General features: G+C 35.0%; 1 protein-coding gene across 1 annotated transcript in view; it reads right to left on the reverse strand.

The window, feature by feature from the left end:
* Nucleotides 1-1,109: 1,109 nt before the first annotated feature.
* The window catches only part of LOC127658680 (calcitonin gene-related peptide type 1 receptor-like), a 47,913-nt gene continuing 29,010 nt past the window's right edge, over nucleotides 1,110-20,012 (reverse strand). The window contains exons 2-13 of the mRNA XM_052148094.1: nucleotides 14,068-14,154; nucleotides 13,155-13,308; nucleotides 12,769-12,882; nucleotides 11,168-11,280; nucleotides 10,985-11,076; nucleotides 10,762-10,888; nucleotides 10,100-10,253; nucleotides 9,942-10,002; nucleotides 8,842-8,908; nucleotides 8,016-8,234; nucleotides 6,235-6,276; nucleotides 1,110-4,076 (exon numbers count right to left, since the gene is read on the reverse strand). Of these exons, the coding sequence (XP_052004054.1) occupies nucleotides 3,858-4,076; nucleotides 6,235-6,276; nucleotides 8,016-8,234; nucleotides 8,842-8,908; nucleotides 9,942-10,002; nucleotides 10,100-10,253; nucleotides 10,762-10,888; nucleotides 10,985-11,076; nucleotides 11,168-11,280; nucleotides 12,769-12,882; nucleotides 13,155-13,308; nucleotides 14,068-14,133 (1,428 nt within the window). The 5' untranslated portion in view covers nucleotides 14,134-14,154 and the 3' untranslated portion in view covers nucleotides 1,110-3,857. The remainder of the gene's footprint in view (nucleotides 4,077-6,234; nucleotides 6,277-8,015; nucleotides 8,235-8,841; nucleotides 8,909-9,941; nucleotides 10,003-10,099; nucleotides 10,254-10,761; nucleotides 10,889-10,984; nucleotides 11,077-11,167; nucleotides 11,281-12,768; nucleotides 12,883-13,154; nucleotides 13,309-14,067; nucleotides 14,155-20,012) is intronic.

The following is a 20,012-nucleotide window of genomic DNA, read 5'->3' on the forward strand; positions in this document are numbered from 1 at the left end:
TAGACGTACATCCTCTTCAATGCATGCAGAGCATAAAGCTGTATAAAGCGCCTAGATCACATCTAATTTTCCAGAACTCTGTTTTCTGGAATTTAATGTCCACTGAGAGTCCTTAGAATTTCCTTTTTTAATCAGCTTAATGATTATAAAATATTTTAAACAACAGTAAAACCCAGTGAGGACACTGAAAGTCTGTCACTCACAGTCATTTTGTCATTCACATCAAAAATGTAACATGGCACTACTGTGAATAAGATCTATTGAGACATCCCAGTGTCATTTTGAACTTAGTATTAATTTGTACTTTGAATATATTTTGAGTTAACCAGTTGTCACAGAGCTGAAATATTCATCTAAAAATATGTGTTTGTGTTACACATCTGGGATGGCATGAGGGTGAGTAAATGAGAGAATTTACATTTTTGGGGTGAACTATTCCTTTAAAGTATTGGATATCAAGTCAGCTAAAAATGTATGCCTTTTTGTGATTGATTTGTCTTAATAGGAGTAAAAGTTAGATTTTGTATGAAACAAATGCTATTATATCTTCCAATTTTAATTAGATTAGTTTTACGAGTATGATGCCATAGACATGCCAACAGAACATAAGAAAAAGAAATTGGCTGAACATTTTCTGAAATCATTTAGATTTTTTCATTTAATTTTTAACAACTGGAAAAAGACTCAAATAAATGCCAAATAAACAACCCTTTCTCAGTTTGTTTTGCATTAAGATCTTTTGAGCTCTCTGGGATTGCCCTGTTTACCTCACACCATCCAAGATAGCATAGCGTGTATGTTCTTAAATTCTTAATTTAATGCTGAACTGTGGCATGTCAGAAGAAAAATCTGGCGGCCAAAATTTCTTATATATATATATATATACATATATATATATATATATATATATATATGTATGTATATATATATATATAAAGAAATTTTATATATATGTAAACCTTATCTACTAAAAGATAATTTCAGGATAAGTTGATCCTGATCAGTTGACACAATTCTCAAGCAGCCAGACGGGCCTTTTATAGGTTAACCGATATGTAGATAATTTATTGATTGAAATATAATATTTGATTAGCTGTTAGACTGCCTCTAACCCTGTAGCTCAGAGCAATATTTTTCTACTGGCTTCATCTTTTAAAGAAAAGTCTTTAATATCCCTAAATTATTATGTGTCTCTGTTCCTAAGCCCTCTCATCACCTTATTAAAACGACTGAAGGACATGTTTAATGAGTTTCTATAGTGCCCCAAGGACAAACATGACTTTTGTGAATGAATGTCATTAGATTGACCTTGCCAAATTAATTTAAATCCTTTGTGCATTATGAATAGTGGGAGCTTTTATACGCTTTTGTAATTTCATCAAAGTCTACCTCCCCACCCCAGTTCTTTTAAAGAAACACACAATAAAATGCAAACAAAATGACATTTGAAATAATCAACTGTAATTACAGAGTAATACAATACACATAATTGCAACACTGCCCACATTTTATGATATAAATGTAACATGGATATGTCTCAGGAGAACAAATACAAATTGCATTCACCCAGTAAAGAACATTTGAAGTGGTTGGTTAAAACGCAGAATATACACAATACAACTGTAGCATTCTGATGCTGATTTAGAAAGCAAATATTTTTGCACAAAGTGCAACCTTTAATACATATGAACACACATAAAACCGTCCTGCAGTGAGTGTTTTGTTTTCATGAAATCACACAAATGATCACAAACAACACAACAAAATAAAGTACATTTAAGATGCAAATTAGGTTTGAATTGCTTTGGGCCTGTGATAACCTGATCAAACGATACAGTGGATGTTTGAATGGCATTTGTTGTGAAATGCTACGGTTTGCAATATTAATACTGATGTATTCTGAAAATAAAGTGAGAGTTACAACTCCTTCATTGTTTAGAATAGAAGAAATATTCAGAAATAACGACTGCAATGCAAAGCCAGGTCGAAGTACACCTCTACTAAATTTTCAAATGTGATCACAAGTAAAATAATATTTACATCATTTGTACAAACCCATCCTCACATTTCTAACATTGTCTGTCAACACATCCGTTTGCAGGATCTATATACGAACATGTTTTTGCTAGGATATGTACAAAAGCAGGAATTAAAGGAATAGTGTACACATAAAATGACAATTCTGTAATTATTTACTCACCCTCACGTTGTTCCACAAAGCTATCATATGACTTCACTTGTAAGATACATAAGACTTGTAATACGTCGTGCTCATTCTTACTCGTTATACAGAAAACAGAGTCCAGAATATTCTTCAAAAATTCCTCTTGTTTTCCTCATACGAAAAAGAAAGTCATATAGGATTGGAATGACATGAGGGTGAGTAAATGATAACAGAATTTTCATTTTTGAGGAACTTTCCCTTTAAGAAGAATGAAAACATGCCATTTGTCAGAGTTAATCCAAAACAGAGTGAAATCAGGTGAGCATAAAATCGTCAAAGGAAATAAACACTGGGCACATATGGAATGTTAGTAATTTAGGCAGTATGGTTAGAGGTTCAGACAAAAACAGCGAAATCTTGCATACTCCAAGTGTGTTATAAGAAAGGCTCTTGAGTAATATACTCTAGGTTGTAAAATACTGTACCTTATTTCATAAAAGTCACAGATTAAAAAGAAAAAGTACATGATAAGCATTATAAGAACAGTTAGAAATATAAAGTCTAAAATCCAATCAACACTAAAAGTGTGGCATTTGTGTTCCAAATTTTTATGTTAAAAATAAGCATATAATCATGTTAAGAAATATATCTTGAATAAAATGATAAGCATGTCATCGTGCTGTTAGGCTTTCACATACAATTGTCAAAAAACCTAGAAATGTTACACAAATTGGTGTTCTTTAGTAATTATGTTGAAGATTTACAATATTTCTGATTTGTATCAGATAACATAACATTAATGTATTGAAATATAAGGTGAAGTGTGTAATTTCTGCATCACTTGCAACCAAATAGAGTAGCAAAAAAATTGGTTGGTTTTAAACAGGTTTCTTGAACACTTCACTCATCTTCCATTGGTTGGCCAAATAGATAGTCCCGCCCCCACACTCACGCCATTGGTCGAGCCAGTGATTTTATGTCTGACTGGTTGGGATGAGAAAGTATTTTAACAAAGAGAAATTCACACTTCACCTTTAAATGGACGTATCCAGTCAATACTACCTTCTGATATGTAGCAATTAAGGACCAAATTTGTGCATACAGAATATTTTCTCATTTATATTTTACTGAAGTTTCAATTCTGTTGTTCTCCAAGATAATAAAGACGACATTTGTCTATTTTGCAGTCCAAGTATTCACATGTCACAGGAACTTACAATTAAGTTTTACATAAAAAGAATCATTATAAAAAGGGGCACTGGTTGTATTTGGGAATGGTTCTATAGACTCTTACATTTTCCCTTTTGTTATGTAGTAACATATATAGATATTTAATATGTGTGGTCTTTATTTAGGTTAGATTTATATATTTTTTTATCATCTGATGGCTGATCCTATAAGACAAAGAAGTGCATTACACGTGGTTTCTGAATAAGAGCAACATATTCACACTTAATTCCACTGCACATAGGGGTAAAATAAACTACAATACTTATGGCACAAAGACAAGGCCGAAAATGCTTATGTGTCCATTTAACAACACAGAAGATAGTGAAATGTTTTTCAGTGTAAATGGCTTTTCTCCTTCACCCCCTCAGAGAGCACAAGTAGTGAATTATGGGCAAAAGGTCCAGGTCAGCTGTCATGGTAATCAGCAGTTTTTTTAAACGGTGCACAGCCACATTAAATGGCATCAGGCGAAGGGGTTCTCTGGTTTTAGGACTGTGTTGTCAATGTCATGGCAGTTCTTGCCGTTCAAGTGTTCTGTGTGGCCGTCAATGCTGTAACAGCCCTGGACCTCCGTAATGGAGGAAGCAGTGTACGAGGCAGACCTCAGAGCATCAGAGTGTGTGATGGTGTTTCCAAACTGGATGCGGTACTGGTTCCAGTGTCTTCTCAAAACAGCTTGTACCTGTGGAAGGTTTGCACAGATTACTTTCTCAGTAATCCCAAGCAATGTACCTTTAAGGCAAGCAAACACACTCTGCAGTCATATTCATACCACCTCTGAGTAGCAGTTTTCTCCTCATACATGTACAGCTTCTATCTACTTGAATAGGAAGATATCAAAATCTCCAAATTCATTGGTCAAGATTACGTTCAAATAAAGTATTTCAAATCAGCCTTAAAATTTGACAACATTGGTATCACAAGTTTAGTTCTTTAGCTCATATCAGGTTAAAATTCTATCTTTCAGGCTGATCCATTCTCATTCCTAATGAAAACTGACATATCAAAAAGTTATAGTGTTACAATTTCCTCCATTCAAATGTCCACAAGTGTGCTGTTTCAAAATCCTATAATTTGTGTCACAAGTCACCTTGTTCATAATTATTAAACTGTTCAGCACATACCAAAGTTATACTCCCAGCATATAAATACATTTTATTTTAATCTGTATTTTTTATTTTTCAAATATTTTATTTCTATTTTCCAATCTATTTGCAGTATTAATATAGCTTTGAACATCTAGTCTGAAGCAATCGTAAAGCATTCTACTTTGTGAATGTGGGCTGCAAATAAGTAATTTAGGCTCTAGTGTAGAGAAGCTCATTCACGCGTCATCGCGCTTTACACACAAGTTTTCTTTTGAGCATGCAAATACTCTGATGTGTCAAGTGCGAGGGCGCAAATGAGCTTCTCTCATGAACGTGCATAGATGTGCAAGATTGAAGATTTTTAGTGAATAATGACTGAATTTTTGGGTTTGTTTCTCACCCAAAGCGATCGTATTGCTAGAGAAGACAAGGATTAAACCATTCAAGTCATGTGGATTACTTTTATAATGCCTTTATGTCCAATTTGTTGCTTTAAAAAGTTTTTGGCCCCATTGATTTTATATTGTTTGGACAATAATTCTTCAAAATATCTTCTTTTGTGTTCTACAGAAGAACGAGTCATGCAAACTTGGGACGGCATGAGGGTGATTAAATGATGACAGAATTTTTTTTTTATTTATTATTATAATTTTTTGTCTGAACTATTCCTTTAAGATTGCAGAGATGTTAATTTGCTCACTGCTGAAACATCAGAGGGAAAACTATTTTGGTAATTGTCCTGGGAAATTTGAGAACCACTGACCTAGCTGACCATAGTTATATACTGACCTAGGAGCATATCAAATTCAAATCCATTGATCTCCTTCACCTAGCCTATTATTCTCAAATGTATTTTAGGAAATAAGCATTATCTTAACCATAGCCTAAGTTCATGGCCTCCATGATCAATATCAGCATAATTACCATATTTATCGCTGAACTGGTAATGTTGTCCATTATAAAGTAGCTACTGCAGAAATACAAAATGCTAATTTGGAGAAGATCCCTCTGTGTCAGGCTTGCACAATAAGCAGTGCTGAAAATGGCCGAGATTCACTGGGGGACCCAAGTGATTCCTAAGTATGGTAATTGGACAGCCTACATCTTTGTTTAAGTAACAACAAATGTAAAGAAAAGTATTCATTTTTGGAGATTTACGTTAGTTCTCTGATGTGATCGTTCACCTTATGAATTCATGCGTGTTTTAACACAATTGGACCCGCTCAAGCAATATCAGTGCAAATTAGTGTGCATTTTTGATGCAATTAAACCCAGTCAAGTGTATCGCTCCTGATCCACTGCCCTGCCAAACAGAGATGCGATGCAGCAGCCGAAGACGGCTGTCTAATGCATGTTTATTTACATTAACCAACAATACAAAAAATCACATAGACAGTGTTGACATTAATTTTATATTAATTTCTTTGAGACTGTAAAAAGCATCAAAATGTTTTTTTTTATAAATTGTTTTACACAAATTAAATTTCTTTCTCCATAGGGGCGCCATTCTAGGAGCCATAAGGGGCACTGAAACTCCCCCCCCGCCTCGAAATTCACTACCCAGTTGCCCCCCACCCATTTATAGCCCTGCACATCAGCATGTGGATATCTGCCATGGATTTCTTTTTAACAAACAATACACCACATTGGGAATCTCAACATTTGATCTTCAATTTCAGGGAAAGGGATGTTGCAAGATCTTTATCATTTCTAGCAGATAAACAGTTTTATTTCAGCTGAGTAAACTCTTACCTCTCCATTGAAAAAGCAGAAGATTGTGGCCACCAAAAGTCCCTAAAAATACAATTATAAATACATGTCATTAATGGGAATAATGACATCTTACTAGAAGTACAAATTCTAGTATGATATGTAGATGAATTATGGTTAAATTCAAATGAAAGAAATTAGGTATAAATTGTAATATAGTGTAAATATTGAGCATCACAGAAAGTATAACAAAATATGCATAAGATGCAATATTTATTTAAGTATTTAAGTACAAGTAAATGATCTATCTATCCATCTATCTACACGCACATGCACATGCAGTATATATACAGAATAATAAAATATGCAAAATGACAATAGTCCCAATGGCACTAATGCAAAATTTGAATCATTTTGAATCTTGCATTGCTAAACCATAATCTCCCATATTGCAGCCGCTTCACTATTTCACTATTTCTGGGCTGGTGTCAAGTGCTGCTCTCTTTTGTGTTTTGACGCATTTTGGCAGCAAGTACTTTTAATGCGCATGAAGAGTCATCTGGGATGACAAGCCTGTTTTGCTGAATTATTCATTGTGCCGATTCAGCTAGGTCTGGCGGCACCAGCTGTCCAAGACTTCTCACTTTGCAGCTTTATTCACAACAGGCTACAAATTATTATATCCTTCCTGCAAACCTACCAATCTCAAAATATACATTTAGGAGTCAAAGATTAAGAGGCCAGTGACTTGAATAATTTCAAACATGCCACAATAGCAGATCAGCCATAGGCTTCCTTCTCAAATGTTTTCAAGAGCCCTTGCTTTGTTCTAGATTTCTTCTCTAGCTGTGCCCTAGCTCTTCAGTACCGTAGAATCCTCTTTTATCATTTGTTTTAAAAGCTGTTTAAGTAACTAATGACAAACAAAACTTGAATTTTCTGTAGGCTGTTGACATTCTGCCATTCACAAAGATTAGGAAATCATATCTTGCGATGACAACAGTGTTGTGTGAAGGATCTAAAATGTACACTTGCTAAGCACCAAATGGGAGTTACAATTGGCACTGGCAAGTAATTCTCTGGTGAGTATTCACCAGTTGGCCAATGAGGAACTGCAACATAATATATGGTTTAAATCAAATTGTAAGCACAAAAGTCTGACCCTCTCCAATCTAAGGGATGTGAGAGATTGATACAAGATATACAAAACATCTAATAAAGAAAACTCTGTTGCAAGTCTTCTATCAGCTATCAAGAGGAACATTTAATGTCGATTTATATAGGATGCTTGAAAGTGTGTCTACAGAATTCAAAGTGGAGACACATATGTGGAATATTCCTCACACTACAAAACAAAAAAAAATATGAGGAGCAAAATCAAAATGGTGACAGGTGCAGTTTTGTTTTTGTGACAGGTGCAGTTTTATCTAGAGACTAGCTTGTATATGATTCCGCGAGAGAGAAAATTACAGTTCATCATAGTTTCATGGCTGGTAATAAATATTTATGGACGGTAAAGCTTCTCAGTTCAAACCCAAATTGCATTTTGGACACCGGTTGTACCTGTAATATTGGCAATAATCTACTTTGGTTTTGAAGGCGTGGATTGAACGAAGTCAGTTTGAAATTATGTGGGAATACAGGGAAATTAATTTCCGAAAGCACATCTGGACTTGCCTCTCTCAATTTTCATTGTTCAACAGAGTGCATTGCAGCAAAAATTGTCATCACACAATTTTTACCTCCTTGTAATGCACATCCTTGTGGTTCACATTCACTTTGACAGTGTAAACTCTAGTGTAGGCTCCCTAAGACACCCTTACCTGATAATGCATTAGGATATGCATAATGTAGTCAGAGATTTCAGCAGAAACACGCCCCCCGGCTTTGTAAGGGAGAAGAACATACTGAATGCCCAGGAGTGGAACCAGAATCAGGGTGGCTCGGACAGCTTTCATGTACAGACTCGACTCAGCTTGGTGTGTCACTTTCAGTTTGGTGATGAGGACCCGTACAATGTTCAACAGAAAGAACAAGTTCACCTAGACAGACAGATGCCATGCAAATCAAGAGCAAATAATTGCAGTAATCTTGTTTGTTAACAGCTGCTATTAGAACAGTTGAAATTAGGGATCAATGCAGTGTGTTGTGTAATTATTAACATAACTTTACACTTTAAATGTACAAATTCACAATATAGAATTTTTTTCATTTGTTGTTACATTACTCACATAACACTTTTACAGTTTGTCAGCAAGGGTGTTATTAAAGTAATATTAAACACTGTGTTCTTCCAGTTTAATTGTCTTTCTCAATTAAGAAATGCAGGTAATTGAAACTGGTAATGCCTGCTGACAGGTCAATGGTGTTTGAAGCAAAATTGCAAAGAGAAATGTTAACATGTTCTGCTTAAATGAGCAAAACCAAAATGTGTTGCAATATCCCTGCAGTTCCCCAACTCTTAAAGATACTTCATTACTCATATATATATATATATATATATATATATATATATATATATATATATATATATATATATATATATATATATATATATATATATAAACATTATAGTCATTGTTGCAGAGGATAATATATTTTAGAAGGAAAAGTGGTCAAATATAAGGCAAAATAATTTAGATGTCTTACCAACAGAGCAGAGCAGATAGGGCCATGAATAATATATAGCAAAGAAGTATCTGTGCTGATCCAACAACTGTGGATTAGGAGGGTAAGGATTAGCCAAACATTTGATATGGAGTTTTATATTGGACGCTAACTACTTTAATTCATGAGATTTAGGTAAGCATATTAAGAAAAGGGATTTACATGTTTTAAACATAGCTTATAAGAGTACAAACAAATCAAAAACTGTAGTCAGTCATATCATGCAATAGCATTAATAACTGGGCAGTGTACACAACATATAATTAGCTTATTTTTAATGAACTTAAAATGGATAAGGGAAAGTATATACTGTATATTAGGTGCTGTGACTGGTCACCTTTTCTAATTTTCCCCTTTTTTGCATTCATTTTCAAATCTGTTAAAAATTTATTTTTTAAAGTACAAATATTTCATGTAGTCTCTCTTTCAATAAAGTCACACAAATTACATAATTCATAATTAATAATAATTATAAAAGAATAAGCAAAAAAAAAAATTAATAGCTGTAGAATGTGCATAGCATGTAACTGAAGACTTCCCAAAAGTATTTAAACTCAAATACCCATTTACTAATTAAATCTACAGAAAAAATAAATAAAATTAAAAATAAAAACACCCTGGAGCAAATAATGGTATATGCTATTTACACCACAGTGCAAATAGTGAGAGATATTATTTGCACCTCAACCCTGGTGCAAATAGTGTCAGATACTATTTGCAACCATATTTAAATATTAACATACAGTATATAGGAATCACTGCAGCGTGTTTATTGTGTTTATTTAGAGTCCCACAGACACCCTACAACAACCTAACCTTAAACTTCCCTTAGAAACAATAACCTTTGTTTTACTACAGTAAGCATAGTTTCACCATGGTATTTTGTAGTAAAATTATAGTAACTGCTCGGTTAACACTGTCTTTACACCTCATGTAACTGCAACGACACCTATTGTCTAGTTTGTCTTATATTTCTGTGGTTCAACCAGACTTTGTGGGTGCAAATAGCTGCACTATGTGGCAGATGCTATTTACAGTGGAGTGCAAATAGTTACTACAGAAAAAAAAAGAAGTATACTCACTTATCATTGTAGTAATAACTTCTCGCTATGGCATGTATTGTAGCTGGTATAAGTGGGAAACCTTTTAATAAAAATGGGATTTCTTTTTGTTTTTACAGTACACAAATATTACTACAAATGTTTATTGATTAAATGCATTGATTTATTAGAAAACTCACCCCATCCTAGTAGGTAGTACCACATTAAATGCTGTTTTTCAGCAAACACAGCTACTACAATGAGTGTGTGCAAGTAAATTCCTTCACACAGCATCCAGAAGTAGTTGCATCCAAACATGTACAGATGGATAAACTGCGACACTTTGCAACTGATCTGAAAATAAAGCACCATTAACATAAATTATTAGTACAGCAGATTGATGACATCTGCTGTAAATGCCTTTAAGAGACAGTTCACCCAAAAATAAATGCCTTTATCCAGACAATAAATGTTAATGGATTAGATATCATGGCTATCAAGCAAGATTTTTAAGGCTGGATTTTCAGCGAATAGTGAATACAATTTCAGTCTGTTCCTCATAAAAGCTATCCTATTGTTTAAGAAGACTTGTATAATAGTGCACAAGTCAGATGGACTACTTCAATGATGCTTTTATATCCTTTTTGGAGCTTGACAGTCCCTGGTCCCCATCCACTTTCATATTATAGAGGAGAGCAGCTTGGACATTAGGCTAAACTTATCTTTAAGTGTTCCATGGAAGTATGAATGTCATATGGGTTTGTAACAACACGTAAGTGAGTAAATGATGCCAGTACTTTCATTTTAAGGTTGAACTATCTCTTTAAATCATTAAGTTACTGTCAGTATAGTACAAGCTTACGGGATTTTGCTGCACTAACTCCTGGTTGTTTGCCACTGCGGTTAACCAAATGATAGTGATGACAGAGTTTAATACGAAGGAAAAGAACAGGTTTTTGTGCAGGGTTATTCTTTGGCAGCTCAAACTCCTATAGGTATAAAAAAGAAAGCAAAATGAAAATAAACTATTGTAATACATGTGAAAAACACTTTGAGATATAAAAACAATAGTGCAAGAGACTTACTTAAAATGGAAGAATATGCCAAGTGAGATAAACAAAGACGTTAAGGAGAGTCCATGACCTATTAGTGCCAAGTAGAACAAGTTCATTGCGGTCTGCAACACAACAGAATCATGGAAGGTTTATATTACAAGCCAGTTCACATTTGTTTGTTCAGTCAAGCCATTGTAGTGTTCTTCTTCATACCTGTCTTCCTTCAGCAGTGTGCAAATTACATCTGGTAAAATTTGTCCAGGTTCGGTTGCTCTCGGGATGCAGGAACCACTGCCCACTTTCTGTACATATTTTGGTGACCCTTTCTGCACAGAGTAAAAGAGTATGAAGATGGTGCCAAGTTTGCACTGACATTTAAAAATGTAAAAAACAAACCATAACATTTTGAACCAGCACAAACAAGAAGTACACAAAAATCTGAGATTCTACAGATTCCATCCATCCATCCATCCATCCATCTATCTATAACTGTTGAATATGGACAGACCTGTTGTGAATTTAGAGCACCGAATAACACTTATACACAGGCATAAATGAGTCCCAATGTGTTTATGCTGGTTCACTTTAAAAATATTTAAACAATAGTTAATTTTTCAGAGCATGATTCCAAGATTAAGGTAATGTCATTTTATTTGCTTTTTGAACACCTAACCCCACCCCTATGGCTAAACCCAACCAATAATATAACAAAAATACAACCAACCAACAATATAAAATACATAAGCAGAAACAAGTACAGTAACAATAATTTATTCCAAAATTGACAAAAAAGCACTATATTCCAAATGACTCATGGTGCATTCAAAGTCAACTGAAAGCATACTATAGTGCTGTGTGTTCCTCTATATGAAGGCAGTCACATCTCATTCAAAAATATATATCAAAACATTTGCATCTTGCAATCAGTCACAAAACACGTGAGAGCCAATTGCACATAACTTCACCGGTGTCAAAGCTGTCATAACACTTGTTGAGGCAGCAATTATGAATGTTTAAATGAGAGCTGACTTAAATTTAGATCTGTTCTTCACACAAGCTATCACACATGGCCTCTTAAGATCTGGAATACAGCACACAAAAAGCATGGATTGTTTTGATGATCATTTTAATGGTGCTTTTCTCTTATTCTGAGCCACAACTCAGACTGCCTTTGTGTCCCATGGCAAAGATAACGATTAACTAATAAGCAATAAATCAATCAATCAATGAGTTTATGATGACAGGATTTTAATTTAATTTAATATAGCCTTGGATAAAGTATTGAGGTCCTCCTAAATGAGTTAAATATAGCATCAGAGTGACAACAGACCAAGGAGGACGTTTTGGTAGTGCAGGCAAAATGTTGCTATGGGGACATATTGTTATTAGTGTGTGTTGTATAAGTGATTCAAGTGATTAATACCTTTATCTCAAAATCCATTTAAATTATCTCTCTGGACAAATTATGTATTATGCACGTTTAACAACACATGTTATTTGACTTTTTTTGTTTTTGCATTAGATTGTGCACAAACTGAAAATCCCACCATTGGAAAGTTCATATTCAAAACATGTTCATTCTTTCATCTTATCTTTCTGCAGGTCAAAAAGGCCTTTTATCAAACTTTTAAAAGCCATTTAGCCTCTGAGTTTTGCATGATGTGACAGTGAGAGATAATGGGGTGGAAAAAAATTAACAATATTTTAACTTGCTGAGATAAATCTAAAGATAATGAAAGTGTAAAATATAGGAAAGGGCTCAGATTCGAGGGAGAATGGATACGTATGCTGAACTGAAGTTCATTTATGTTCACCTGTGGGGTCAAAGTCCTGGAAATAGTCAGGGCAGTGTTGCTCAGAGGTGATGCCAGCATCAGTGTCGTCCCAACATAACCATCCATCCCATGTCTTGTTGCACACTGGGCCGACTAGAGGTTTAAAAAAAGACCAGAACACTTAATTGGTTTCTAAGAACTCCCACTTTAATGTGGGACTTTTCCATGAACTTTCCAGTTGTTTGTGATTACTGGAAAAGGATTTCTAAAAAACATTATTCACATTCAAACTGATTGCCATTGAACCATTTAGATCATTAACATAGAAAAGAATACATCAGCTTTACCACATTGTCAGGATACAGAATGATACATTTTCTTTGTCTCTATCTTGTCATTTCTGTACTACACTGTTGAGTGTTTACCTTTTCTGTCTGGATTGTTGTCCTTCATGATCTTCTGATAGCACTCAAACTGTGCAGTCACAATCTTGTTTCTGGTCAAACCAATGTCATGGTACACATTTTGAGGATGTTGTTGCTCGCTTTCGTTCACCTCAGGGCTGGCCAGAACGATAAGCTTCATACAACAGGCACATATTGTATATGTTATATAAAGTAAAGTCTGATTTCTAAAGCAACTAGCATTGGCAAGCTTCAGGGTTCCTACACCTTTTGACCAATGAATTTCCATGACATTAATTTTGTATTTATTTTATTTCTCCCCAATTTGGAATGCCCAATTCCCAATGCGCCTCGTGGTGTCGTAGTGACTCGTCTCATTCTGGGTGGTGGAGCACAAATCTCAGTTGCCTCCGAGTCTAAGATGTCAATCCGCGTATCTTATCACGTGAATTGTTGAGCGCATTACTGCCGAGACATAGCGCGTGTGGAGGCTTCACTCTATTCTCCGCGGCATCCATACACAACTCACCAAGTGCCCCACCGAGAATGAGAACCACATTATAGTGACGAGGAGGTTACCCCAAGTGACTCTATCCTCCCTAGCAACTAGCCAATTTGGTTGCTTAAGAGATCTGGCAAGACTGACACAGCACGCCCTGGATTCAAACTCATGACTCCAGGGGTGGTAGTCAGTGTCAATACTCGCTGAGCTACCCAGAACCCCTCATAATATAATACATAATTATATGGAAATATTATAGTGATTAACATCAAAACAAATCTCCCATTTCTCCTATTCTGTATTTCACATTAGCAGCTGCTTCGGTTTTGTAAAATCTGTCAACATGAGATAACATCAAAGACATTAACCTTCAAAAGGTTCCAAAATCATGTAGATGCTTATACATGGCAAGTATTGTGGGATTTTTTTCACCTCTGTAACAGATCCCAGTAGAAACAGGCATACCATCCAACAGTTAGCTATCATCTTCTTTGTCATTTCCAATGATCCACTATTGATCTGCAAGAAAGAGAAATTCAATAAAACACTGCACAGTTCTAAGGGATCTGTGGCTGTTATTGACACAAGCAGAAGTACTTGTCTTCTGTTCCAGCCTATTGCAAACACAGACTCACACCCCACACAAACATATACACATACAAATCAATCAAGCCGGACACACTCAGCTGCAAAACATAAAATCCATAATGTTGTTCATGTAGCACTGACCATCACATATGGAAGTAGGGGTGAGTGATATAGCTAAAAATGTCTTCATATTCTTTTAGCTTTTATATATATATATATATATATATATATATATATATATATATATATATATATATATATATATATACATATACATACATACATATGTGTGTGTGTTGATTTAACGTGTTACTACAATGTGAGTAATAATATAAAAATAACATGTAAAATTAATCCAGTACCTGTCTCGGACCATAATAAGGAACATTTCTACCATATGAGAAATTCAAGCTTGAAGTACCACCAGTTTTAAGCAGGGGGCTGTAAGCAAAACTCCAGCAGTTTAGGCAACGTACACCTGTACTGACAACAAACCACACACGTCTTGCTTGACTCTAGCAACAGCACAAGCTGAGAGGGCATTCTTGCTTTCAAACAGCTGGACAGATTGCAATTTCGAATGCATGGACATCGAGATGTGTTTTCCTAAGTTTCAAACTACGTTTAACTTGACACTGCGACCTAAAAACACTGTGTCAATGACGCGGTGCAACCAAAGTGAGATGCTCCAAAAGTGTTCATCTGAAGCATGTGTATATTGAAGCGCCCCAAGAAAAGCCCTTATTAAAAATCTATTTCAGACAGATTGACGAATTAATTTGCAAAATGATTTACTGTTATCAATGATAGGCTTATGATCAATAAAATGTAAATTATTAATATTGACTTAAAAAGCCACTTTTTGTATCGTCTTATAAACGCTTTTTGTATCGTTTTATAAATGCCACAATAATGTAATTCATGTTAATGATCTGAATATACAGTGCATCCGGAAAGTATTCACAGTGCTTCACTTTTTCCACATTTTGTTATGTTACAGCCTTATTCCAAAATGGATTAAATTCATTATTTTCCTCAAAATTCTACAAACAATACCCCATAATGACAATGTGAAAGAAGTTTGTTTGAAATCTTTGCAAATTTATTAAAAATAAAAAAAAAACTAGAAAAAAAAAAATCACATGTACAGAAGTAGTCACAGCCTTTGCTCAATACTTTGTTGAAGCACCTTTGGCACCAATTACAGCCTCAAGACTTTTTGTGTATGATGCTACAAGCTTGGCACACCGATTTTTGGGCAGTTTCTCCCATTCTTCTTTGCAGGACCTCTCAAGTTCTCAAGCCATCCTCTCAGGTTGGATGGGGTGCATCTGTGCACAGCCATTTTCAGATCCTCCAGAGATTTTCAATCGGGTTCAAGTCTCGGCTCTGGCTGGGCCACACAAGGACATTCACAGAGTTGTCCCGTAGCCACTCCTTTGTTATCTTGGCTGTGTGCTTGGGGTCGTTGTCCTGTTGAAAGATGAACCTTCACCCCAGTCTGAGGTCCAGAGCGCTGTGCAGCAGGTTTTCATCAAGCATGTCTCTTTACATTGCTGCATTCATCTTTCCCTCGATCCTGACTAGTCTCCCAGTTCCTACTATTTCCATAAATGTATAATTATCAAAAATTATATATTGAATCATTGTTATTTTAGGGCCTTTCTCTACGGAAGAGGATTAGGGACAAGCAATAATAAAAAAATAAAACCATCTCGAGATTAAAGTCATTATAATGCAAGATTAAACCTGTTAAATATCGAGAATAAAGTCGAGTTTTTTCTTGAAACACAACGACTTTATTCTCGATATTTAATGAGTTTATTCTCAAGATTGTATTTCGACTTTTTTCTCGAAATTTAACGAGATTAATCTCGCATTATAATGACTTTAATCTCGATATTTAATGAGTTTATTCTCAAGATTGTATTTCGACTTTTTTCTCGAAATTTAACGAGTTTAATCTCGCATTATAATGACTTTAATCTCGAGATGGCTTTATTTTTTTAATTATTGCTTGGCCCTAATCCTCTTCCGTAGTTCTCAGCAAATATTTATGAATGTAATTAATTTGATCAATTAACATGCATCATCTGGCATGTAATTAATTTGATATATATATATATATGTCTTCAGCAAGTATGTATACATTAAAATACATACAATACAAAGTATTTACTGCATGTTGTTCTGCAAAATCTCACACGATTCACATTTGTGGCTACTGAGGTTAAGGTACGTTTAGGTTTAGGAGTAGGGGTATGGTTAACAGTGTAAATACTGGTAATTTAAATGTGAGTACAATATAACAACACATGTGTACCTAGGTGGCATGCAGTATCCAATGCTCAAGTACACACTAGTTAAAGAAACTTAATATAAAGTGGGTACACACACACGTACTTTGGGATGGCTATTCTTATGAGGACTCTCCACAGACATAATGATTTTTATAAAGTATGAACTATAGATTCTATCTCCTTACCCTAACCCTGCCCCTAAACCTAACCCTCACAAAAACCTTTCTGCGTTTTAACATTTTCAAAAAAACATTGTTGTAAGGGATCAATGGAAAGGAGGAGGCGAGAACCGGCTTGACGATATAAATACTAGTTTTAATGATAAACTTAAAAGACAACATAAACCCACACATGGCGGACATGTCCGTAAACGATCTCTCTCTCTCTCCCGCACGATACTGTGCAGTCGGCCTTTAAACCTCAAAGGCTTGATTAGCCTAATACGGGACCGGGTGTGTTGAATCACGACCCGGCCCCGCCCTCCGCCCAGCCACAGTCCGTTAACGATCTCTCTCTCCCGCACAATCCCCTGCAGTCGACCTTTATCCCTCACAGAGGCATAATTAGCCTAATACGGGACCGGGTGTGTAGAATCACGACCCGGCCCCGCCCTCCGCCCTTCCACAATTGTTTAGTATGTTTTAAGCGATCTGAATTATGGGGACACTAAAATATCCTTATAAACCACATTTATAGCTTAATACCCTTGTAATTCCTTAAACTTTGTGAAACCCTGATATGACAAAATAATGTACATTGACTGCTCATATTTCTTCATGTCTATTTGGACTATCATCTCATTATCATTTCATGTCTCACTCTAGTGGGAGGGAGGTGGAGGGGGGGATTGCAAATTAGAAACAGATTGGAAAACCAGTTGTTCTGTTACACACAATGCAGCACATTAAGAAACTGGCAGATCCCACAGGGCCATTGAAAGAACAGTGTGTTGCTGCGTCATTCGCCATAACTGAAATAATGCTATGTTTACTTTTCCATTTGAGGGAATAAACATGCAGGTTACTGCCAAAGAGCCTTTGTGAGCCATTCTGCAAACTGGCCATGCTGATATCGGTACTCTATTTGTATCTACACTATTTTAGCTTCTGCTTGTGTATGCACTATTTGAACAAACAGCTGTTTTTTTTTTCATGCTGATACAAGCACAGTGGAGGAAATTATCTGAAATTGTACGACATTACCACATTTTGGTCATTTTGAGTACTTGACAGATAAATATATTTAGTTGTCAGGGGAGAAGGAACAAGTTGTGTGATTCAATCACAGCCAATCAGAAGATATGTGATATAATTTTGGATTTCATGATAATTCCAATTGGATTGGATAATTCCAATCATTTTTTCATGAATTAGATTTCATGATAAAATAATGAAATTGTCAGGTAAGACAAAAACTTTACATGCAAGAGATACTGATGTTTTATCACGTCACACCTGTTTAAAACATGGTGTCAGATGGATGTCCATTGTATGGCTGGGTGATAGCATGATATATATTGTGGTGACAATATAAAATGTAAATCGAAAGATTTTGCTATATCTTGTCTATATGTGCGGGGCATGTGCATATAGCAATCAGGCCTTTATCTTGCATTCGGCTCTTCATAAGCCCTTAATTTGTGTTTCAAGTGAGTGTCGCACGCTATCTCTGGATAGTCCAGCAGGCTTCCCGATATTTGTGCTCCAAATACAGAAGACATAGAGCAGATCAATTGAACAAAGACCACAAAACTTAAGCGACCCATTGAATTAGATGAAAGTTACAACACTGTTATGTGCCAAAATGAATGTGTTTTAAAATAAAAATCACCTTTAATAAAATTATGTTCGAAAGATATTACATTTTGGTAAAAGAACTGGAAATGTTTGCCTTCAGACATTCATATATTCTCTACATATACATATGCATAGTGGGGATGTCTTCAAAATAATGCTATAAATATTTTTTCATTTATCAATTAACATCTTTAAAAGTCCAGTAAACATAAAAAGCTCAATCAATATTTGGTTTGACCACCTTTGCCTTTAAAACAGCCCCAATTCCCCTAGATACACCTGGACACAGTTTTTCTTGGTTGTTGGCAGATAGGATGTACCAAGATTCTTGTAGAATTCACCACAGTTCACAATATATATATATACTTATTACATTACTTATTACTAAAACCTTTATCATCCTCGACCAGATGAAAAATACAAGGATAGACATGAAACTCTTATTTTAATTCTTACAACTAAATCATATAAAATCAAATTAATTATTCATGAACTGGCCAAAGAATTTAAGGGGGCTGCATTAAATTAGTAAACCTACATTATACGTAACATTTTGATTTTAAATTCACTATTTTATATAGAATTGTTCTATAGTCTATACAGTATTTAACACAGTTACATCATAAGTAATTAACAGAAAAATAATCCCTTACTTTACTTTTTCCAATGAAAAAGTAATTTAATTACAGTAATTAATTACTTAGTAATGCATTACACCCAACACTGAAACTACTGCATTACTAATTTGATTTATGATAAAAATAAGAAACACTGCAATCATTAACTCCCATAAATCCAGAAAGATAAAGCCACAGTGAGAACAGATTAATTACTCTTCTGCAAGATTAAGGCAAAGGTATTATATTATGATTGTTTTATGATAATGATAACACTTAACCCTGGACTATTGCTGTTGTGAACAAGATGCCAAAATGCTTTAAAGGGATAGTTCACAAAAAAAAGAAAAATTAATTATGTCATCATTTACTCACTCTCATGTTGTTCCAAACCTGCATGACTTTCTTGTCACCTTGGAGCATAAAAAAATAAAAACATTAGGCAGAACATTAGCATCAGTCACCATTACCTTTCACTGGAAAAAAATTTTTCCCATACAATTGAAGTCAACAGTGAATGAGGCTGTCATTCTGCCTTAAGTCCATTTTTGTGTTCCACGGTAGAAATAAATTCATATTGGAGTGAAACAACATGAGATTGAGCAAATGATGAAAGAATTTTCACTTTTGGGTGAATTATCCCTAAAGCTAACTTTTGAGGCTGTGAAGTGCCCCGAATGATCTGAAATAGGATTGAAAATGGTATACATTTCAACAAACAGCACTGACAGCTAGACATCAATATACATGAACAAATGTTAGTGGACATCCTAGATTAGATGTTGGGACCATTATGCATGAGAGAATAAGACACAATTTCCTTGTGTGCAAGCTGGCAGGCTGATAAATGCCTGAGTACTCCACTTGCTTGTGTGTTAACTTATTACAATTGCAATCGATCGACAAAAAGGTCACTTTGTCTCTTAATACCTCATCAGGATATATAAGACATTGAGGTGTGTGTTACTTTATTACCACATCTATATCATTCATGCATTGATCACTCATATAGGAAGTCTGTTTATTTACATAAGACTAAGGAGGCTCAAACTTAAATAAGAGATACAAAGTTTGGC

The sequence above is a fragment of the Xyrauchen texanus genome, chromosome 18, assembly GCF_025860055.1.
Source record: "Xyrauchen texanus isolate HMW12.3.18 chromosome 18, RBS_HiC_50CHRs, whole genome shotgun sequence".
Classification (NCBI taxonomy): domain Eukaryota; kingdom Metazoa; phylum Chordata; class Actinopteri; order Cypriniformes; family Catostomidae; genus Xyrauchen; species Xyrauchen texanus.